This window comes from Palaemon carinicauda, chromosome 10 (genome assembly GCF_036898095.1).
Source record: "Palaemon carinicauda isolate YSFRI2023 chromosome 10, ASM3689809v2, whole genome shotgun sequence".
Lineage (NCBI taxonomy): Eukaryota > Metazoa > Arthropoda > Malacostraca > Decapoda > Palaemonidae > Palaemon > Palaemon carinicauda.
Window position 1 is genome coordinate 112609731 of NC_090734.1, and position 25002 is coordinate 112634732.

At 43.7% G+C, this 25002-nt stretch overlaps 1 protein-coding gene across 1 annotated transcript in view; it reads right to left on the bottom strand.

The window, feature by feature from the left end:
- Positions 1–25002, bottom strand: part of LOC137648670 (E3 ubiquitin-protein ligase ZNF598) — a 99566-nt gene that overhangs the window by 40267 nt on the left and 34297 nt on the right. The window contains exon 3 of the mRNA XM_068381678.1: positions 4003–4214. Within this exon, the coding sequence (XP_068237779.1) occupies positions 4003–4214 (212 nt within the window). The remainder of the gene's footprint in view (positions 1–4002; positions 4215–25002) is intronic.

The window sequence follows — 25002 nt, forward strand, 5'->3', positions numbered from 1 at the left end:
GGCACATTAAAGTTTAATTTCTGACATGGTAATGAGTTTCATATACTGTACCAACTAACTAAGCTTGCTTTCACCTTATTTTTATTTTTTACATTCATTTGAGAAACTGGTAATTTAGAGGAGGGGGAGTGGAAGTTAGTAAAAGAAAATTTTGTTGGGATTGCAAGTGATGTGTGTGGCAAAAAGTTTGTTGGAGGCAGCATGAGGAAGGGCAGTGAATGGTGGAATGAAGGAGTGAAGGTAAAAGTGGAAGAGAAAAAGAGGGCTTTTGAAGAATGGCTGCAGAGTTATAGTGTAGAGAAGTATGAAAGATATAGAGAGAAAAATGTGGAAGTAAAGCACAAGGTACGTGAGGCAAAGAGGGCAGCTGACCTAAGGTGGGGTAAGGGATTGGGTCATTCATATGAAGGGAATAAGAAGTTTTGGAAAGAAGTGAAGAGAGTAAGGAAGGCTGGTTCAAGAATTGAAGAGACAGTGAAAGATGGAAATGAAAGGTTGTTTAAAGGAGACGAGGCAAGGAAAAGGTTGGCAGAATATTTTGAAAGTTTACTGAATGTTGAGGATAATAGGGAGGCAGATATAATTGCTGTTGCAGGTGTTGAGGTGCCGGTGATGGGAGATGAGAATGAAAGAGATTACAAGAGAGGAAGTGAGGAGAGCACTAGATGAAACGAGAGTAGGAAAAGCATCTGGTATGGATGGGAGTGTGACTGTTAATGTGTGTTTTGTGTTGTCAATGGTACCAGTAGATTGGGTTTGTGCGTGTATTGTACCACTATATAAGGGTAAGGGAGATGTGCATGAGTGTTGTAATTCGAGGGTATTAGTTTGTTGAGTGTGGTGGGGAAAGTGTATGGTAGAGTACTGATTAATATGATTAAAAATAAAATAGATAATGCAATCTTAGAAGTACAGGGTGGTTTTAGAAGAGGTAGGGGTTGCATGTATTAGATTTTTACAGTTAGGCAGATATGCGAGAAATATTTAGCAAAAGGTAAGGAGGTGTATGTTGCATTTATGGATCTGGAGAAAGCGTATGATAAGAGTTGATAGGGAAGCAATGAGGAATGTGATGAGGTTATATGGAGTTGGTGGAAGGTTGTTGCAAGCAGTGAAAAGTTTCTACAAAGGTAGTAAAGCATGTGTTAGGATAGGAAATGAAGTGAGCGATTGGTTTCCGGTGAGAGTGGGGCTGAGACAGGGATGTGTGATGTCACCGTTGTTGTTTAACTTGAATGTTGATGGAGTGGTGAGGATGTGAATGCTCGAGTGCTTGGACGAGGATTGAAACTGGTAGATGAAAATGACCATGAATGGGAGGTAAATCAGTTGTTGTTTGCGGATGATACTGTACTGGTTCCAGATGCGGAAGAGAAGCTTGGCCGATTAGTGACAGAATTTGGAAGGGTGTGTGAGAGAAGGAAGTTTAGAGTTAATGTGGGTAAAAGTAAGGTTATGAGATGTACGAGAAGGGAGGGTGGTGCGAGGTTGAATGTCATGTTGAATGGAGAGTTACTTGAGGAGGTGGATCAGTTTAGGTACTTGGGGTCTGTTGTTGCAGCAAATGGTGGAGTGGAAGCAGATATACGTCAGAGAGTGAATGAAAGATGCAAAGTGTTGGAGGCAGTTAAGGAAGTAGTAAAAAATACAGGGTTGGGCATGAATGTAAAGAGAGTTCCGTATTAGAAAGTGATTGTACCGAATCGGAGATGTGGGGAATGAAAGTGATGGAGAGACAGAAATTGAATGTGTTTGAGATGAAATGTCTAAGGAGTATGGCTAGTGTATCTCGAGTAGATAGGGTTAGGAAAGAAGTAGTGAGGGTGAGAACGGGTGTAAGAAATGAGTTAGCAGCTAGAGTAGATATGAATGTGTTGAGGTGGTTTGGCCATGTTGAGAGAATGGAAAATGGCTTTCTGCTAAAGAAGGTGATGAATGCAAGAGTTGATGGGAGAAGAACAAGAGGAAGGCCAAGGTTTGGGTGGATGGATGGAGTGAAGGAAGCTCTGGGTGATAGGAGGATAGATGTGAGAGAGGCAAGAGAGCGTGCTAGAAATAGGAATGAATGGGGAGCGATTGTGACGCAGTTCCGGTAGGTTCTGCTGCTTCATCCGGTGCCTTGGAAGACCGCGGAGGTAGCAGCAGTAGGGGATTCAGCGTTATGAAGCTTCATCTGTGGTGGATAACGGGGGAGGGGGGCTGTGGCACCCCTAGCAGTACCAGCCGAACTCAGTTGAGTCCCCTGTCAGGCTGTTTCATTTGTTTGATGTCGGCTACCCCCCAAATTGGGGGAAATGCCTTGGTATATGTATGTAGGATGTCTATCTAAGGAAGTATAAAAAAAAACAATTTGAGAGTTTTCAACAATGTCTTACAGACATATTCGTCATTGAGAATAAGTAAACATACCATCTATACCATCTCTTGGCAAAAAATGTAAATAATCCTAGTTGAACGAAAGTGAATGAGTTTACTTTAAAGATAAAATTAATTCTTATCATTAATTCACTTAAACACAACTACAGTATATGATAATACTGAGCACATTGTGTCTTAGGTCATTCCTTCCAATCAACTGTGTAAGTTGAAAAAATCATACGATGATTGAAATACAAGCTAAACAGCCGAGTTTTGTTTGGTTATAACGTAACTAAAGATACTTTTATCATTATCTTTTAATTTTCCAACCCACTGAAGTATAAGATATGATGAATATTATTACTGGGTTACTGTAGATGTCGAATTGATTCTCTACAGAAGACGACATCGATGCATCAAGAATTACGTCTTTTAAGATGGCTGCGTAGAACTTCATACGAAAATGGTTAGTGGCCATTGTAAAAAAAATATATACAGTACACAACCTTAAATTGTATTGTATAAATATTATACAGTATAGAATTACTGTAATGTCGTTTATTGTAAATGTAGGCTACGTGTACAGTCGTGCGAACAAAAACAGCGAACACTTACAGTACAGTTAAGCCTTACTATAGTTATAGTAGTATAATACAGTAATATACATTAAAGTACCAGCAAGTGTTATACAGCATTACTAGATAACAAAAACTATATTGTGATAGAAACCAAGTAAAAACAATATCTGAAAGTACTTAGTGGGTTAATCATCCGGGCGTATGCAATGGCCGTGAGTTGTTAGATATGTTAGAAGTTATCCCACCATAAGGCAACACCCTTTTGGAATTTTTCGCTTATCACGCCTGTCTCTGTTACTCAACCTTCGTGAAAAACAAGGGCTGACTGTACAGTTTTCTTTATTTTCAGGGGTACACTACTGTATTGAAAATATCACTCAAAGAAACATTAACTTTCTAAACTGTCACTGCCTGGTTACTATCACCTTACTTAATGCTAATAAAACAAATTCATTTAGATATTCTACTTCATTACTGTATATTAAGCATTGTACTGTATTGGAAACAAGTGAACTTTTGTGAGCTCGTTGGAACGTATCTCAATGTTTATAATGAAAGTCAATGGAAAAATGTTTCTCCGGGAACGGAACGCATTCCTATAATGGGGAACTGGTGAACTACTTCTGACAGACTTATGACCTAATCACAGATGCTGATAAGAGTCATAAAGTCGATCAGTCATAAGTCGACGACTACCTGTATCCTTAAAGGGTAAAAGTAGAAGTATTCATTAAAACCCAATTGCTTTACCAAAGGGCACCTAATGAATGATATAAAAAATTGTTACCATAGCAATTATATCTTCCTCTCCAAGAGACCTGAGTTGTAAAAAACTTATCCCTCTAAGGATCCAAAGACGTGCTTGTAGGTAAGTTTTTTTTATCTTTAATCACATGTTAGTTATGCTAAGTAGGTGACACATGACCTCATTTCTCACGACAAAAAAGTTTGCAAGTCCTAAGCCTGACAGCGATTCTGTCATGGCCGGGATCACCTGAGGATTAAACCCTATGCCAGGAAGGCTTTCTCTACATTTTGCCAAAGTAACAGTGAAAACGCCACTTACTTATAATATTGGTGAATTCCATCAGCGTCACAGAAATGACAAAAGAAATGGTCTCTCCTCAAATGACGAAATAGGTCATCGTTGTCCATGAAGCGCTCATCGCAGAATTCACACAAAGGATGGCCTCTGTGACTTCTGTCGTCAACATCCCCCTTCCGCCTGTGTTGCGCCAATTGAGCTCGGGTATATGAACGACGTTCACGGGTAAAGATCTGTTGATTAAAACCCAAATATTACTTTTTAAAAAAATCTGCAACATGTGTATTTGAGAAAGTAAAATTTGCTTGAAGGGTAAAGTTCTAAATTGAAGTCCAGATAAAATTCACATTATAATTTCTATTTTGATCTTCTATCCAAATTTCAAAAGCTTATCCCTTTTACCCCCAGGCTATTTGGAAATTTCCAACCCTTAACCACCAAGGGTTATTTTTTTTCAAGCACATTTTGCAGTATATTTTTTTTAAATTGCTCTAACAGCCTTTATTTTCGTCACAGAGGTCAGGTTGGTCTCATTCTCTTGGAAAATGCCTGAAGTTTCACAAAAAATTATCAAAAATATGCAAAAAAAAATATAAATAACAGTTTTTTCCAAGGACGTACCGGTACGTCCATGGGGGTAAAGGGATGGGTTTTGTGAAACGTACCAGTACGTCCTTTGGGGGTAAAAGGGTTATCATTATCACCAAATTTCCAATACATAGGCTTAGCAGTGGACATTATAGATAAATCTTGCCTATAATACTTGAATCATAAAATCATTTCCCCCTCTAATTATGATTGAATTTATTTTCACTGTAATTTTGTCAGCAACTAAGTAAAAAGAAAAAAAAAGCAAAAAGAAAAAAAAAAAACCTTGACTTACTGTACAAGACGAATCACTTCTCACTTTATGAAGGTAAAAACGCAATCCATAAAATAAAGTTCTCCCAATTACTGTGCGTAAAAAAGAAAATGATAAATTCGGAAGTCATTTATATTTTTCCTAACGATACAAACCTGTAGCTATCTATAGGGGTTACCTTTCAGTGAAGTTGGAAGACTAGCCATAAGACTTTTATGAACTACCCTACCGCTAGTTAGTGGGGGAGTAGACAGGGTAGCCAGCCACCCCGCTCACACAAACACCTGGGATGTTTCACCTCTTTTTATTGCAGGCAAGACTTTTTGGGATACAGGTGATGGTGGGCCAATTTATATAAATAGCTTCAGGTTTGTATCGTTATTGAAAATACAAATTACTTCCAAATTTGTAATTTCTTCCCTAATACAAAACCTTGCTATTTATAGGGGTTGACTCACACGTTAAGAGGATGGAAGTCCGGAAAAACTGGCTGGTCTTTGACCCAGGGTTTTCCCATACGTGCACCGCCATAACAGGGAGCAACCCTAACACCTCGCTAAACAATTTGTGCACTAGTGGCGTGAGCAGTATGTGTGAATGTGTGATACTAGCAGTGTGACTAGTCTAGGTAAGAGAACTTAGAAACATAAGATTCTTAGAATCAACCATAGACGTTACCCAATCCCACCTCGCCAGGGGTATGGGGACATACCAAGTATATATCTCTATACCAGGTTACACCAGGGAAATGATTCTACCTGCAGACAGTGAAGGCCAGCTTTGCAGAGTAACATAGGTGGTGTTACCCTGCAGGGGGAAGATGAAAGAAAGAATGAGCCAGTCATTCTTTGTCATTCATTTCATACTTAACCATGGTTAGACTCTTCTACGAGAAGGACACTCCAAAATCAAACCATTGTTCTTTAGTCTTGGGTAATGCTATAGCCTCTTGCCTAAGGGTACACTCAGGCATGCTGATGCGTGATTCTCTTTTGATTTTTTGAAGTTTTTTTAGCTTATATATAAAAGGTCCAATTTAATGTGGCTGTTCCTTAAGTATTTCATTTTGGTTGTTCATTATCTTCTAGTTTCCTTTCGTGACTGGGCTATTTTTCCCTGTAGAAGCCCTTGAGCTTAAGACATTCTGCTTTGCCAACTATTTGTTCTGCTGGAATCTGAAGGTATGGTGGGTCAGACGCTACTGACCAGTGTTGCCTCGGGCACCACTGATGCAACCTCTGGTGGAAACACCTGTGAGGTACAAGCTTTTCCAATCACGAAAGATGTCCCAGTTGAAGTTGCCTCGCATGCTAGTAGCTTTTGAACAGCCAGGAACAATTATAATACCTCTCAAGTCTGTTGATGTGATCGTTTGATGGGAAGACTTTTGCTGCTGCCGTATCTATCAACATTCCCAGATACTTCATCCATCTCTTGGGCAAAGGACTAGACTCCTGCCAATTGATCTTGATCCTCAAATTCTAGATCTTGGAGCAACTGTCTCCTAAAGGTCAACAGGATCAACCAATCCTTGAGATATCGAAGCATCCCGTTCAAATGAGCTGAAGCTGAAACCAGTGTGTGACCATTTGGGTTACGGTTGCTAGCCCAAAGCACTGGACTTTGAACTGGTACTCAACTCCCTGTAGGATGAAATGTGGATAGGTATTTGGAAATGCTCACCCTTCAGGTTGATAGAGAGCATGAAGTCGTGCTTCTAGATGGCAGCACAGACTGTGCTTGTCGTCTCCATTTTGAACGGAGTTTATAGAACAAACTTGTTTAGGGGAGAGATCGAAGATGTACTGTATCTCCATACACCGTCGATTTTTCTACAGGAAAACGATAGCTGTAGAAGCCAGGGACCCGTCACAGATGACTTCTAACATATTCTTCTCCATAATCGCCTTCACTTCACTTAGGAATATGAGGGCATTCTGCGATTCTAGAGGGCATGTCAAAAGTCATCAGAGTGCGTGAAGGGAGGACAAAAGATGATACCCTTCCCACAGAATGTTTACCATCCAACTCTCTGCACCATATAGCTGTCACATTGCCCAATGGCTTGACAAGCATACCATCAATCGCAGCAGCCTCCTTATCTGATATGGCCAGGCTGGAGCATGGTCCCCACCTTTCCTAGAGGTATAGGGTCCTCAAACTCAAGATCATGATCTGGACTTCTTCTGCCTTTAGTCAAGTACAAATATGGTTCAACCTTAAAAAAAATTGATAGAAAATGTTTTTCAATTGTTTCTGGATTCATGTGACGTGTAGAACGACATACTAAAAGTCTACCAAAATGCAAGTACTACGATGCTATGAAATCCAAAATATTCACCAATGCATAAAAAAAGTGTAATTAATTTCCTTATTCACTCTACGATGATAAATAAGATGTCTACACTTGAGTTTTTTGGGTCAAAGCATATAATGGAAACATGACAAATTTGGAAACAGTTTGTATTTTTCCCTAACACAAACCTCTAGTTGTTTACATAGGGTATCACTTGGTAAAGCTGGAAGGCACCCAACAGACAGAAAATGCGAGGTGAAAATTCTACCTTCCCCCTGTTGTGGGTCAGTAGGGGGTGGCTGGGGATACCCAGCCACCTATCTACTTACAGCTCGCAAAGCTGCCTCCCTTTTCTATTGCAAGCAGGACTTCAGGGGGACAGTGATAGCGGGACAATAGCATCTGAACGTCTAGGTAAGTCGAGTTCTAAAAACAGGAGTCTTATATAATAGATGTTCCCAATGATCCGTCACAAGAAAACACTAGGAACGTGAACAGTATACAGTAATGCCTCACAACACGAAATAAATTCGTTCTGGAGTAGCTTTCGTAAAGTGAATTTTAGTGTTGTGAGTCACATTTCACATGCAAATTGCCTAATTTATTCCAAACTTTACAAAACAACACACTAAGTCTTATTATAAAGCTACAGTATAACCAAAATGAAATACTGTACATTCAAATACATTTTAACCATTCAATACACCTAAACTATCTGTTAATACCTGTAAATTAAGTAGTTATTACAACATAATGTAATAATAAATGGAAAATAATACAAAACAGTACATGCAGTACAATACTGTACATATACAAAATCTACAGTGCCATATGTACTGTACTATCATAGTTACCCCTATTGTAGACTACAGCTACATTTTCTATTGTCTAAACCCATTTTCTTCAATTTTCAAAAGGGTGACTATTTTATTCTCAGCCTGGCTAGCAAATCTCTTTTTCTTAAGATGAAACATTTTTTGCAAAGCGAGTCATAAAAATATTCGCATCTCGTTTTGCTGCTTGAAAATTTCGTAAGCAGAGTCTTTTGTGAAGAGAGGTACATCTGTAATTAATTATTATCTATACTCGGATACACAGATGTTGAAGCCAGCTTACAGTGGATCCAAGAAGCTGTAACCCCAAGAGAAGGGAAAAAGAGAGGAAAGCCAGACGTACTCTCATTCATTCCACACTTAGTCAGGGTTACCAATGCCCTAAACCATCTGCTGCTTGGCCATCAAGAGGCCTGAGGTATCTGAAACCACTTGTACAACCACCACAGGGCCGATAGTAAAAGTATCGAACCTTCTGTTGGTCATGTCTTTGAGATAGTAGGCAGTGAAGGTTGTTTGCTGCTTCCACACATCCGCTTGTAATACTTGAGTAACAGTAGTTTCTTTTAAATGCCAGGGAAGGGCTGATGCCCCTGACATCATGAACTCCAGGTCGTCGAGCTCGAGGAGGGTCTTGGAGAGCAAACTCTATGACTTTACGAATCCAAGAAGAGATCATGTTCTTGGTGACCCTCCTCTTCGTTCTGCCAGAGCTTACAAATAAGGCTGAAAGCTGGGATCTTGTTCCTGCAGTATGTTTCAGATATCTCAAACTCCTTACTGGGCAAAGTAACAGTTGATCTGGGTCATTCTGGGTCATTGGTTACAGTACACAGACTCGCTATCTGGAAGGCCCCAAATCTAGGAAACGTGACCGATTGATTTTGAGTCTTTGCAATAAACTGAAAGCTGGGGGTCACTCCCCCCCCCCCCCGAAAAAAACCCTTAAATGGGTGATGTCGTATGAAGGACCATGTAGTTCACTAATTTCTCTTTGCTATTGTTAAAACGAGTAGGAACGCCAACTTTAAAGTGAGATAACAGTCCATTGTATGATGTACTGGTTCGTAAGGAGGACCCTTGAGGGACCTCAGGAGGCAAAACCACGTTCCAAGGAGGTCTAATCTCTGACTGGGGGCAAGTGATCTCATAACTGCGTATGAGTAAAGAAAGCTCCAATGAAGAGGAAAGATCTACTCCATTCAATTTAAAGGCTAGGCTTAAGGCTGAGCGATAGCCTTTCACAGCTGAAACTGAAAGGAGTTTTTCCTCTCGAAGGTAAATGAGGAACTCTGCTATTACAGGAATAGTGGCATCAAGAAGAGATATCCCTTCCACGACTCCAAACACAGAAGACTGTCCACTTGGCCTGGTACACTGCCGTGGAGGACTCACGTAGATGTTTGGACATTCTTTTCATAGCTTGTCGCGAAAAGGCTCTCTGTGATGCTGGATAGTCTCCAGGTATGAAGCCAAAGCGACTGGAAGTTCTTGTGATAGATGTTGGCGTTTGGTTGTTTGAGTAAATCTGTATGTGGAGGAAGTTCGCCCAGGTGATCTACTACCACTTGCAGAAGGTCTGGAAATCCTTGTGCATGATGCCATAATGGAGCTATGAGGGTCATCATTAGATTTTTGAATACTCTGATCTTGTTGAGCAAGCCTTTCATCAGACAAAACAGGGGAAAGGCGTACAGGTCGATGTTGTCCCACTGCTGTTGGAATGCATCATGCCATAGAGCCTGGGGGCGCGGGACTGGGGAACAGTAAAGCGGGAGCCTGAAGTTCAGGGATGTTGCGAACAGGTCAACAGTTGGGGAACCCCACAAAGGTAGGACTTTGTTGGCTATCAGAGGATTCAAAGACCACTTGGAACTCACTGTCTGAGTCACTCTGCTCAGATTGTTTGCGAGAACGTTCCTTTTGCCCGGAATGAGGAGCTGACAGTGTTACTGAATGATCTTCTGCCCATCTTAGTATCTCTACAGCAAGATGACATAATTGCTGTAAAACGATACCGCCTTGTTTCTTTATGTAAGCCACTACTGTGGTGTTGTCGCTCATCAACACCACTGAGTGACCCCCCAACAACTGTTGGAAATGTTTGAAAGCTAGGAAGGCTGTTCTCATCTCTAAGAGATTTATGAGCTGGTACCTTTCAGATTAAGACCAAAGGCCTGATATCTTGTGGTGCAGCAAGTGGGGCCCCCAACCTTGTCTTGATGTGTCTGTGAAGAGCAACAAACCCGGAGGGACGATATGATCTTCACCCTTGCAGAGATTCTTCTCTGCCATCCACCATGGCAGATCTTCAAGTTGTTCCTTGGCCATTGGCACTAGGGTGTCCGGGGACACGGTGTGCTGGTTCCACAAGGACTTGAGATGCCATTGGAGGAATCTTATCCTGAGGCGACTGTTGGGAAAAAGACGGATCAGGGAGGTTAAATGGCCTAGGAGGCACAACCACTGTAGGGCCACTTCTCTCAGTCTGTGTACTGTACTCTGTTGTCTGATGGAAAGGCTTTTTGTATGACAGTGTCTTTTAACATACCGAGGTACACTATTCTTTGTGATGGAAGCAGTGATGACTTCTTGAGATTTATCACAATCCCCAGATCCTGACAAAACTCAAGAAGCATGTCTCGACGATGAAGAAGGGTCATCTTCGAGTCTGCCAGAACTAGTCAGTCGTCTAAGTATCTTAGAAGACAAATGTTGTTCTTGTGAGCCCATGTTGACACTAGGGCGAACACCCTGGTGAAGACCTGGGGTGCTGTTTAGAGACCGAAACAGTGACCCTTGAATTGATAGTCTTCCCTCGTGTATGAAGCTTAGATACTTCCTTGAAGATGGATGGATTGGGATCTGGAAGTATGCATCCTGGAGACCCAATGTTCATATGAAGTCTTACTGCTCGAATGACTGTGTCTGCCATCTCTATCCTGAACGGAGTTTGAAGAACAAACTTGTTCAGGGGTCAGAGATCTAGGATGTGTCCATCCTCCAGTCACCTTTTTCACCAGAAAAAGTCAGCTGTAGAAGACTGGAGATCTTTTCGAGACCTCTTGAAGAGCACCCTTCTGCAGCATGGTCTGGACTTGGGCCAGCTCCTTTGCTGATCCCTTGTATAGGAGCTTAGAGGAATTGGATTCTAAGTCAGGGGAGGGAGAGATTGTATGAAAGAGATGCGATATCTAGAACTGACCACTGCGATCATCCAGGGATTGGCCCCGTGATGCTGCTACCTCTGCCAGAGATTTTGCAGGCATCCTCCCATTGGTGGTCTGATGAGAGGATTGCCCTTCCTAGCGGAGTGTCCACCTTGGCCGCCTCTCCTACAACCTTTCCTTCCTGGAAAGGACTTCACACCTTTTTGGTCCTTGGAATGAAAGGGCTTCTTAGACACCTTGGGCTTTTAATACCGAGGGACGGAAAGAGCTGGACTGATCTCAGGGGGTTAAGGAGACCTCCCATAAGGCTGAGACTAATGACCTTGAGTCATGGCTCTATGGAGGAGGGAATCCTTGAAGGATCTTCTCCGCCTGTCAGCTGCTCATTCCAACTCTTCAGGATTGAAGAGGGAAGGTCCCTCGAGGGTCGAGTTCCGAAGGCGCGACACCTCGACTTTCGGCACCTACCTGTGGAATCTTCCTATCACTGTATCCCTTAATTTCAGATAGCATTCGCCCACAAGTTGATCGTTTGGTGCAAAAGGAATTCCAAGGTACGGGTACCGAACAGAAAGAGATTCCAAGGACCGCAGACCCAACAAGGTGGCCCAGAGACCCGAAACATAGATCGAGCCACCAAGCGAGCCACCAAGCAGCCTACAAAGACTACCTCGCGCCTCACTCTGTGTTGAGTAGCTCAGAAGCAGAGAAGGAGGCTCTCAAGGTGGCTAGTCTCTGCAACGGAACGTTAGGTGTGAGAGATTCCGCCGACGAGTGGATCTCCTAATACAGTACTTCCTTTGGAGTACAAAGTGAAGTGGCAAAGATTGAGTGGAAGACCTTGCTCTAGGAGAGATAGAGGCGCCTCCTATCTGAAAGATAACTTTTTTCTGGCTGCTTCAAGACCTTTTGACCAGGGAAGAGCTGCATATGTCTTGGGTGGTTTCTGGGCTCCAAGGATCTGATCAAGAACCATGTCCTTGCCTTCTTGTGGTGCAGAGAAGGGATCCGACAACTTGTTGAAGGTCCTCATGCATGCAAGGACCTGCCAGAAGGCATGTTCAAACTCTTTGCGCTCAGCTTTAGTGGAATTTTGGACTCGCTGCTTTAGGGAGGAATTCTTTGTCTGTGTCCCTGAATTCATCTACCGCCGGACTTTCATCTGAGAAAGCCTGGGGTAGGTCAAATTAGTGATCTGGAACTTGAGAAGGCCCTGGCTGTAGACTCTAAAGGCAGAGAATGAAGTGTCCTCTTACAATACTTCAATCTATAGGCAATAAGGTCAGTCAGGCCATTGTTGCTGAATTGACACGAAGAGGCAAAAGGGACTGTCTCCTCTGGAATGTAAAACCTCTGCTATCAAGAAATGGTTGAAGGCAGAAGCTTAGAGGAACAGCTCAAGCGTAGTGAACTCTTCAGTCCGGTGACTTGCGAAATCACTTTGATGAATGTGTTTAGCACAAGTACCAACCAAAGGAGCTCAAGGCCAGATTTGGAACCTTGAGGAGCACCAAAGCATCAATCAACCTCCATCATCCAGCCCTTGATAGGTTTCATGAAGCCTCTCCAAGTTTAATGATCTCCCTGATGAGGGATAGGACATTAAACTAAGTAGTTTCAGATTCCAGGTTCTCCATCTCCACCAGGAGGGGACCTGCGTCAAGAGGAGGGGAACCTTCTCTAACCAGAGGAACCTCTCCTATCCCTTAAGGAGAGTGCTTGACAGGAATGTGCATTGATTCCTCATCCCCCTTGGAGTACAGTATACCCAATCCAGAATGAGAACAGAGTCAGGTATGTACTCCAATGGGGAGGAAGGATCAGAGACTGATGAGATGTGTTTGCAGCCTTGCTGCCTTTCTCTCTCTTGCCCTCTGAGGTCGAGGAGACATTGGGTATCGTGATTTCCTAAGGGCAGAAAGAAAAGCGAGACAATGAGCAATCTGATCACTCCGAGTATTTCCCCTTTAAGGAAGGGCTAAAACAGGAGCTGCTTCTGTGAGAAGCAAGACTCTCATTCACAATGTTGCTAGTGTATGTGCAAACAAATGCGATCGGGACAAAGGTCATGTTCGTGCCTAAGATAGTATATCTGAGAACGTGTACGTGTCAGCAATCATGCATATGCCTTGGATCCAGCATGTGATGATCGTGATGATTTTTTGCATTTACACAGAAGGTACCCAACTTACAAAACATTTGGAAATAAAAACAAATACAACTGAAAATAACATAGATAACAAATACTGTAATAAAGCAATATTATATCATTCGCGGTAGTTAGGTTACAGACAAAACAACAAAAAGGGGACTTTCGTGAATAAATGCTGCACTAGGGTGGGCTAACTCCTAGCCTAGACAGTCACAGCTCCTTTCCATGAATGGGTGCCAGAGCTGATGATTAACACAGTAAATACTGGCAAATATTGTTTTAATTTGGTTTCTACTGTAGTTTATAATCATATGTACAGCATATTTGCACACTTGTACACTACGTAGTGGAAACAGTAAGGTTACAGTGCAGTATTGTGCTAAGGTAAAGTTTTACCGAGTCTTCGTCATCATCCCCTTACTGTTCTGTATAACAAAAGTTGTTCCTATCTAGTAATACTGTCTTGTAACCTAATGCTCACTGATACTGAAGTGTATATTACTGTAATATATGTTACTAAACTTACTGTAAGTGTTCAGTGTTTCCGTTCAGACGACTCGTAGTCTACGCGTTTTCTGGAAGCATGACGCAGCTTCTAATTTGTTGTTTCTTGCGCAGTAAGTTATACAGTCAACCCTCGTTAATCACGGGTTCTTGCTTTGCGGTTTCGTTTTTTTTGTGTGTGTGTGGGTGAGTGTACGTTTAATAAATGAAATCTATGTTTCTGTCCAAAGTCTCTATTGAGGCTTTATAATCAAGCACCACAGAGCTAAAAACTATAAAATATCGTGCATCTGCAACATGAATGAAACTCCAGTTAACATTATGCAATTCAACTCACAGTACAAGTAAATAAAATATGAGAATAGTATTTCAAATAAAACTATTGAAATTAGTAAGCTAATTGGAAAATGATAGATCAAGTGATAATAGTTTCTTTTAGTAAATATGAAATTATCCTTCGGTAGAATGCCTTAATAATACATACATACATATACCAAGGCACTTCCCCAATTTTGGGGGGTAGCCAACATCAAACAAATGAAACAGAAAAGGGGACCTCTCCTCTCTACGTTCCTCCCAGCTAGACAAGGGACTCTCGGCTGGTACTGCTAGGGTGCCACAGCCCACCCTCCCCCATTATCCACCACAGATGAAGCTTCATAACGCTGAATCCCCTACTGCTGCTACCTCCGCGGTCTTCCAAAGCACCGGAGGCAGCAGCAGAGCCTACCGGAACTGCGTCACAATCGCTCACCATTCATCCCTATTTCTAGCAAGCTTTCTTGCCTCTCTCACATCTATCCTCCTATCACCCAGAGCTTCCTTCACTCCATCCATCCACCCAAACCTTGGCCTTCCTCTTGTACTTCTCTCATCAACTCTTGCATTCATCACCTTCTTTAGCAGACAGCCATTTTCCATTCTCTCAACATGGCCAAACCACTTCAACACATTCATATCCACTCTAGCTGCTAACTCATTTCTTACACCCGTTCTCACCCTCACTACTTCGTTCCTAACTCTATCTACTCAAGATACACCAGCCATACTCCTTAGACACTTCATCTCAAACAAATTCAATTTCTGTCTCTCCGTCACTTTCATTCCCCACATCTCCGATCCATACATCACAGTTGGTACAATCACTTTCTCATGCGGAACTCTCTTTACACTCATGTCCAACCCTCTATTTTTTACTACTCCCTTAACTGCCCCCAACACTTTGCATCCTTCATTCACTCTCTGATGTACATCTGCTTCCACTCCACCATTTTCTGCAACAACAGACCCCAAGTACTTAAACTGATCCACCTCCTCAAGTAACTCTTCATTCAACATGACATTCAACCTCGCACCAACCTCCCTTCTCATACATATAATAACCTTACTCTTAGCCACATTGACTCTCAACTTCCTTCTCTCACACACACTTCCAAATTCTGTCTCTAATCGGCCAAGCTTCTCTTCCGCGTCTGCAACCAGTACAGTATCATCCGCAAACAACAACTGATTAACCTCCCATTCATGGTCATTCTCGTCTACCAGTTTCAATCCTCATCCAAGCACTCGAGCATTGTTCACCTCTCTCACCTCTCCATCAACATACAAGTTAAACAACCATGGTGACATCACACATCCCTGTCTCAGCCCCACTCTCACCGGAAAGCAATCACTCACTTCATTTCCTATCCTAACACATGCTTTACTACCTTTGTAGAAACTTTTCACTGCTTGCAACAACCTTCCACCAACTCTATATAACCTCATAACATTCCACATTGCTTCCCTATCAACTCTATCATACGCTTTCTCCAGATCCATAAACACAACATACACCTTACCTTTTGCTAAATATTTCTCGCATATCTGCCTAACTGTAAAAATCTGATTCATACAACCCCTACCTCTTCTAAAACCACCCTGTATTTCTAAGATTGCATTCTCTGTTTTATCCTTAATCCTATTTATGCCCCCTGTGGCCGAGGGGGCATAAAACAATTAGAATAGCGCCAACGTTATCCCTGCGTGTCGTAAGAGGCGACTAAAAGGGACGGGACGAGGGGGCTGGGAACCCCCTCTACTGTATAGAAAATCCTGTGAGACAGCAACAAAGAGATGGAGCTGACGGGAGAGTGACTGCTCCCCGCACTCTAGTTTTGGGGTGTTTGAATGTGCGTGGATATAGTACGATAGAGAGTAAAAGATGTGAGATTGGAAGTATGTTTAGAAGTAGAAGGATGGATGTATTGGCCTTGTGTGAGACAAAGATGAAAGGAAAGGGTGAAGTGATGTTTGGTGAAATGTCTGGTAGAGTGTCTGGGATTGAAAGGGGAAGAGCGAGAGAGGGTGTGGCTTTATTGTTGAGTGAATGGATGACAGGTAAAGTAGTGGAATGGAAGGAGATATCATCTAGGTTAATGTGGGTAAGGGTTAGGTTGGGTAGGGAATGTTGGGCGTTTGTCAGTGCGTATGGGCCAGGTAGTGAGAAAAGTGAAGAAGAGCGGAATGAGTTCTGGAATGAATTAACTAGGTGTGTAGAAGGACTGGGTAGAAGGAATTATGTAGTTGTTATGGGTGACTTAAATGCTAGAGTGGGTGCTGGAGAGGTAGAAGGTGTCATTGGGAAATATGGCGTACCAGGTGAAAATGAGAGTGGTGAGAGACTGGTAGATATGTGTATTGAACAAGAGATGGTAATAAGTGCTAGCTTTTTTAAAAAGAAAGATAAAAATAAGTATACATGGGTAAGAGTGGCAAATGGAAGAGTAGTAGAAAGGGCATTAATGGATTATGTGTTGATAACTAAAAGAATGTTTGGAAGATTGAAAGACGTGCACGTGTTTAGGGGTATGGCTAACGGTATGTCTGATCATTTTTTGGTGGAAGGAAAATTAGTTGTAGCAAAAGAGTGGGGGAATAGAGTAGGTGGATGTAAAAGGGAGCTAGTGAGGGTTGAAGAGCTAATAAAACCGGGGGTAAAAAGTAAATATCAGGAAAGGTTGAAAATGGCATATGACGAGGTGAGAGTAAGAGAAACTGGTAATTTAGAGGAGGAGTGGAAGTTAGCAAAAGAAAATTTTGTTGGGATTGCAAGTGATGTATGTGGCAAGAAGGTTGTTGGAGGCAGCATGAGGAAGGGCAGTGAATGGTGGAATGAAGGAGTGAAGGTAAAAGTGGAAGAGAAAAAGAGGGCTTTTGAAGAATGGCTGCAGAGTAATAGTATAGAGAAGTATGAAAAATATAGAGAGCAAAAGGTGGAAGTAAAGCGCAAGGTACGTGAGGCAAAGAGGGCAGCTGACCTGAGGTGGGGTCAGGGACTGGGTCAGTCATATGAAGAGAATAAGAAGAAGTTTTGGAAAGAAGTGAAGAGAGTAAGGAAGGCCGGCGCAAGAATTGAAGAGACAGTGAAAGATGGAAATGGAAGGTTGTTAAAAGGAGGAGGCAAGGAAAAGGTGGGCGGAATATTTTGAAAGTTTGCTGAATGTTGAGGATGATAGGGAGGCAGATATAATTGCAGTTCCAGGTGTTGAGGTGCCAGTGATGGGAGATGAGAATGAGAGAGAGATTACAATAGAGGAAGTGAGGAGAGCACTAGATGAAACGAGAGTAGGAAAAGCATCGGGTATGGATGGTGTGAAAGCTGAGATGTTGAAGGAAGGGGGTGTGACTGTACTTGAATGATTGGTGAGATTGTTTAATGTGTGTTTTGTGTTGTCAATGGTACCAGTAGATTGGGTCTGTGCATGTATTGTACCACTATATAAGGGTAAGGGAGATGTGCATGAGTGTTGTAATTCAAGAGGTATTAGTTTGTTGAGTGTAGTTGGAAAAGTGTATGGTAGAATACTGATTAATAGGATTAAGGATAAAACAGAGAATGCAATCTTGGAAGTACAGGGTGGTTTTAGAAGAGGTAGGGGTTGTATGAATCAGATTTTTACAGTTAGGCAGATATGCGAGAAATATTTAGCAAAAGGTAAGGAGGTGTATGTTGCGTTTATGGATCTGGAGAAAGCATATGATAGAGTTGATAGGGAAGCAATGTGGAATGTGATGAGGTTATATGGAGTTGGTGGAAGGTTGTTGCAAGCAGTGAAAAGTTTCTACACAGGTAGTAAAGCATGTGTTAGAATAGGAAATGAGGTGAGCGATTGGTTTCCGGTGAGAGTGGGGCTGAGACAGGGATGTGTGATGTCGCCGTGGTTGTTTAACTTGTATGTTGATGGAGTGGTGAGAGAGGTGAATGCTAGAGTGCTTGGACGAGGATTAAAACTGGTAGGCGAGAATGATCATGAATGGGAGGTAAATCAGTTATTTGCGGATGATACTGTACTGGTAGCAGACACAGAAGAGAAGCTTGACCGACTAGTGACAGAATTTGGAAGGGTGTGTGAGAGAAGGAAGTTGAGAGTTAATGTGGGTAAGAGTAAGGTTATGAGATGTACGAGAAGGGAAGGTGGTGCAAGGTTGAATGTCATGTTGAATGGAGAGTTACTTGAGGAGGTGGATCAGTTTAAGTACTTGGGGTCTGTTGTTGCAGCAAATGGTGGAGTGGAAGCAGATGTACGTCAGAGAGTGAATGAAGGTTGCAAAGTGTTGGGGGCAGTTAAGGGAGTACAGTAGTAAAAAATAGAGGATTGGGCATGAATGTAAAGAGAGTTCTATATGAGAAAGTGATTGTACCAACTGTGATGTATGGATCGGAGTTGTGGGGAATGAAAGTGATGGAGAGACAGAAATGTTATTTTCATTAGTAAAATAAATTTTTGAATATACTTACCCGATAATCATGTAGCTGTCAACTCTGTTGCCGACAGAAATCTACGGTCGGGATACGCCAGCGATCGCTATACAGGTGGGGGTGAACACAACAGCGCCATCTGTGGTCAGGTACTCCAGTACTTCTTGTCAACACCACCTCAATTTTTTCCTCGGTCCACTGGTTCTCTATGGGGAGGAAGGGTGGGTCAATTAAATCATGATTATCGGGTAAGTATATTCAAAAATTTATTTTACTAATGAAAATAACATTTTTCAATATTAATCTTACCCGATAATCATGTAGCTGATTCACACCCAGGGTGGTGGGTGGAGACCAGCATACATGTTAACAAAGAAGCTAAGTATCCCGTATTTTATTTTATTAGTTATTCAAAAATAACAAAATAAATAAGTACCTGGTAAGGAAGACGACTTGAACCATTACTCTGCCTTTATTAAGTACGTCTTCCTTACTGAGCGTAGCGGTCCTCTTAGGATGCTGAACGACTCTTAGGTGCTGAAGTATAAAGGGCTGCAACCCATACTAAAGGACCTCATCACAACCTTTAACCTCGGCGCTTCTCAAGAAAGAATTGACCACCCGCCAAATCAACAAGGATGTGGAAGGCTTCTTAGCCGACCGTACAACCCATAAAAAGTATTCAAGAGAAAGGTTAAAAAGGTTATGGGATTATGGGAATGTAGTGGCTGAGCCCCCGCCTACTACTGCATTCGTTGCTACGAATGGTCCCAGGGTGTAGCAGTTCTCGTAAAGAGACTGGACATCTTTGAGATAGAATGATGCGAACACTGACTTGCTTCTCCAATAGGTTGCATCCATAACACTCTGCAGAGAACGGTTCTGTTTGAAGGCCACTGAAGTAGCCACAGCTCTCACTTCATGTGTCCTTACCTTCAGCAAAGCAAGGTCTTCTTCCTTCAGATGAGAATGTGCTTCCCTAATCAGGAGCCTGAATAGGTAAGAAACTGAGTTCTTAGACCTTGGAAGAGAAGGCTTCTTGATAGCACACCATAAGGCTTCTGATTGTCCTCGTAAAGGTTATGACCTTTTTAGATAGTACCTAAGAGCTCTAACTGGGCAAAGTACTCTCTCCAGTTCGTCCCCCACCAAGTTGGACAGGCTTGGGATCTCGAACGACTTAGGCCAAGGACGTGAAGGAAGCTCGTTTTAGCAAAAAACCGAGCTGCAAGGAACATGTAGCCGTTTCAGATGTGAAAACTATGTTCCTGCTGAAGGCGTGGATCTCACTTACTCTTTTAGCTGTTGTCAAGCACACGAGGAAAAGAGTTTTTAATGTGAGGTCCTTAAAAGAGGCTGATTGGAGAGGTTCAAATCTTGATGACATAAGGAACCTTAGGACCACGTCTAGATTCCAGCCTGGAGTGGACAACCGACGTTCCTTTGAGGTCTCAAAAGACCTAAGGAGGTCCTGTAGATCTTTGTTGGTGGAAAGATCCAAGCCTCTGTGGTGGAAAACCGCTGCCAACATACTTCTGTAACCCTTAATCGTAGGAGCTGAAAGGGATCTTACGTTCCTTAGATGTAACAGGAAGTCAGCAATCTGGGTTACAGTGGTACTGGTTGAGGAAACTGCATTGGCCTTGTACCAGCTTCGGAAGACTTCCCCTTTAGACTGATAGACTCTGAGAGTGGATGTCCTCCTTGCTCTGGCAATCGCTCTGGCTGCCTCCTTCGAAAAGCCCCTAGCTCTTGAGTGTCTTTCGAAAGTCTGAAGGCAGTCAGACGAAGAGCGTGGAGGTTTGGGTGTACCTTCTTTACGTGAGGTAGACGTAGAAGGTCCACTCCTAGAGGAAGAGTCCTGGGAATGTCGACCAGCCATTGCAGTACCTCTATGAACCATTCTCTCGCGGGCCAGAGCGGAGCCAACCAACGTCAGCCATGTCCCTTTGCGAGAGGCGAACTTCTGAAGTACCCTGTTGACAATCTTGAACGGCGGGAATGCATACAGGTCGAGATGGGACCAATCCAGCAGAAAAGCATCCACGTGAACTGCTGCTGGGTCTGGAATCGGAGAACAATACAACGGGAGCCTCTAGGTTATCGAGGTAGCGAACAGATCTATGGTTGGCTGACCCCACAGGGCCCAAAGTCTGCTGCAAACATTCTTGTGAAGGGTCCACTCTGTGGGGATGACCTGACCCTTCCGGCTAAGGCGATCTGCCATGACATTCATATCGCCCTGAATGAACCTCGTTACCAGCGTGAGCTTTCGATCTTTTGACCAGATGAGGAGGTCCCTTGCGATCTAGAACAACTTCCACGAATGAGTCCCTCCCTGCTTGGAGATGTAAGCCAAGGCTGTGGTGTTGTCAGAGTCCACCTCCACCACCTTGTTAAGCTGGAGGGACTTGAAGTTTATCAAGGCCAGATGAACCGCCAACAGCTCCTTGCAATAGATGTGAAGTGTCCTTTGCTCCTGATTCCATGTTCCCGAGCATTCCTGTCCGTCCAAAGTCGCACCCCAGCCCGTGTCTGATGCGTCAGAGAAGAGACGGCGGTCGGGTTTCTGAACAGCCAAAGGTAGACTTCCTTGAGAAGAAAGCTGTTCTTTCACCACGTGAGAGTAGACCTCCTCTCTTCGGAAACAGGAACTGAGACCGTCTCTAGCGTCATGTCCTTTATCCAGTGAGCCGCTAGATGATACTGAAGGGGGCGGAGGTGGCGTCTCCCTAACTCGATGAACAGGGCCAGCGATGAAAGTGTCCCTGTTAGACTCATCCACTACCTGACTGAGCATCGGTTCCTTCTCAGCATGCTCTGGATGCATTCTAGGGCTTAGTAGATCCTTGGGGCCGACGGAAAAGCCCGAAAAGCTCGACTCTGAAGATCCATACCCAGGTAGACAATGGTCTGGGATGGGACGAGCTGGGACTCCTCAAAATTGACCAGGAGGCCCAGTTCCTTGGTCAGATCCATAGTCCATCTGAGAATCTCCAGACAGCGACGACTTGTGGGAGCTCTTAAAAGCCAGTCGTCTGACGGAGCCGGACACAAGATCATGGTACTGCTGCACAGTCTGTGAACTGTCAACCATGGGGAAGCGAGGAAGTACAGCGACAACCCGAAGCTGTCTAGACTGTCTGGGTCGTACAGACAACTCCTTATCGGGTTGCTGAGGTTGCCGCACTGCGTCACAACAAGTCACTTCTGCTGGTTGTTGAACGTCTTCCCAGTGACACACTGACTCCGTAAACAAAAAATCCTCTAACAAGGACTAAGCTTGGACTGCATGTCTTGCAACAAAGCTCAAGGTCTATGGGAGCAGGTGTGGTAACAGACGGGGTTAGCGACTGAAGTGGAACCATTACCCTCCCTGGAAGCATGTTATGCTTAAATAAAAGTCCATAGGAGGCTAAGCAGCTAAAGGCTCCTCTCCAAATGACAGAGTCCTCAAGGGAATATCAGAAGGAGGGAGAATAGCACTTTCTCATCTACAGGAACCATATCCGAGAAAAGCTAAGTTCTCTCAGTGAGGGTTTCACTGGTGCAAAAGCAGCAGACTAGAAGGCAACGTTATGAAACTGCTTGACAGTCTAGTGAGTTGGCAACAACCAAAGATGTGTGACTGAGGAGCATGCGGTAAGGTATGCAGAGCATGCTGTATGTAGAGCATGCTGTAAGGTAAGCAGAGCATGCTGTAAGGTAAGCAGAGCATGTTGCATGGCGTGCGGCTTATGCTGCATGGGATGAGGCTCATGCTGCATGGGATGAGGCTCATGCTGCATGGTATGAGGCTCATGCTGCATGGGATGAGGCTCATGCTGCAAGGGATGAGGCTCATGCCGCATGCGTTGAGGAGGATGCCGCATAGTATGAGGCTCCTGCCTCATGGGTTGAGGCGGTTGCCGCATAGCATGAGGCGGTTGCCGCATAGCATGAGGCTCCTGCCTCATGGTTTGAGGAGGATGCCGCATAGCATGAGGCTCCTGCCTCATGGGTTGAGGAGGATGCCGCATAGCATGAGGCTCCTGCCTCATGGGTTGAGGAGGATGCCGCATAGCATGAGGCTCCTGCCTCATGGGTAGAGGAGGTTGCCGCATAGCATGAGGCTCCTGCCTCATGGGTTGAGGAGGATGCCGCATAGCATGAGGCTCCTCATAGCATGAGGTCCCTGCCTCATGGGTTGAGGAGGATGCCGCATAGCATGAGGCTCCTCATAGCATGAGGCTCCTGCCTCATGGGTTGAGGAGGATGCCGCATAGCATGAGGCTCCTGCCTCATGGTTTGAGGAGGATGCCGCATAGCATGAGGCTCCTCATAGCATGAGGCTCCTGCCTCATGGTTAGAGGAGGTTGCCGCATAGCATGAGGTTCCTGCCTCAAGAGTTGCGTCTGCCTCAAGGGTTGAGGAGGTAGCTGCGCAGAGAGAGGCTCTTGCCTCAAGAGTTGAGGCGGTTGCCGCATAGCATGAGGCTGCTGCCTCAAGGATGGTGGAGGTTGCCGCAACGCATGAGGTTGCTGCCTCAAGGATGGAGGAGGTTGCCGCAACGCATGAGGCTCCTGCCTCATGGTTAGAGGAGGTTGCTGCAAAGCATGAGGCTCCTGCCTCAAGGGTTGAGGAGGTTGCCGCACAGCAAGAGGCTCCTGCCTCAAGGAAAGTGGAGGTTGCTGCATAGCGCTGGTACCTGGCAACTCCCAATGCGGCAGCTCACGCATGGAGGCAGGAGGAGCCTCAACATCATACGTCTGGCAGGGTGGACTGCGCAGAGGTGGAGGAGCGCTCGCAGGAGGAGGTGTGCTAACCTTCTCTGCCTGAAACTCCTGCATCAACACCGCAAGCTGAGACTGCATTGTCTGCAGCATAGACCACTAGAGTCTATGAAAGACAACAACAAACGGAGCTACTGTCCGTTGAGACTGAGGGTCTAAAACAGCTGGTGCGGCAACAGACGGAGTTACTGCCTGTTGCGGTACCACCTTGCCTCTCTGGGAGGTGTGCAGTTGTCGTACTGCAGCAAGTCCGAACTGACCCAGTGGTAATGGCTACACCTAGGAGTTGGACTTGCGCGGAAGGGACCGACTTGCACTTAAAAGCTGCAAGATTTGGTCCATGGTTTCTGCGAGAAACCTCTTCCGCAGACGAGGAATAAATGGGCTCTCTCGTCTTTGTGTGGGTGGGGTGATCACGTCGGTTACGTGAGTTGGTTACACCCGAAACCACGGAGGGAAACGTCTGTTCGTCGATCAAGGCCTGATGAACCCATAAGTCCTTCGACGTTACTTCTCCCCTGGGCTTGGGAGCTTGTAAGAGGTCCCAGACTAGGCGAACAACTGGCACGAACAGACGAACCCTCGAACGCAACACTGTAACACTTTGCGCTTATCACTTTATCACTTTTGATTTTCTGTTTGCACTTATTTCACTGAACTTGAAACTTTAAGTGGTTTGTACCTGAAACACGCAATTCTATCCTTCATTAAAAGTTAGTAATTGCGAAAACAGTATTACAATGTAACAGAAAAACATAATGAAAGATAAATAATTCAGTGGCTGGAAAAGAGACTAAACACTAGATCAAATAAACTACGTTTAAAATCTCTCACCGCAAAAAGCCTGGGAACAAGAATAAAACTCTAGAAACGTTTACCTTCTTCCCCTAAAGAGACTAGGGAGAAGAGCAAAAACGATAACAACGTTACCCGCTTGAACGAAACGTTTACCCTCCTCTCTCTCCCTCCGTCTCTATCTCTCTCTCTCTCTCTTTTGACTTAGAATCTGAGAGATGAGCCCAATTATATATATCGTTAAAACATATTATTGTTAAAGGAAAAAAACTGAAAGATTTCCCAAATAAAAAGTTCCTTTATTAGAATTAACACCATTTAAGCTAAGAAAGAATGAACAAAACGCTAGAATCGGTTTACTCTTACTGCAACGTGAAACCGTTAATACTCTCTCTCTATTGTAACGATAGAGCGCAAGTTGAACGTTCTGAACGTCAACAACTGCAGAGACAAAACAAAACGTTAGTTCAACTTTGAAAACAGTACGAGACTATCAAAGAAATTCTTTCAAAAACATTAAAATAGCATAAAATGTTAACAGGTAAAAACGAAATGACGGGCTCAATGTTTATAATAAAAGGAAGTTAATCGAAGAGACCTATAAAAGGGGGAGAGATATAAAATAAATCTATAACTTTGTTAAGCAAAATTAAGAAAGAGAGTCTATACTCTCTTCGACACCAACCCTTCCGACTAAGGGAAGGGTCGGCCATTTAAAAGTGAAAGAGAGTTCATACTCTCTTCGTCACCAAAATTAAATCAAATTAATTCCAAAAAACTAATGATAAAGCTTCCTGAATAGCGAAGGCTAAACTCTAGAGCAAATACATCACCAAATCGTGAACAATAACTCCAGAATCAACAGCGTATCCATGTAGGTCTAGCCGGAGGCACGA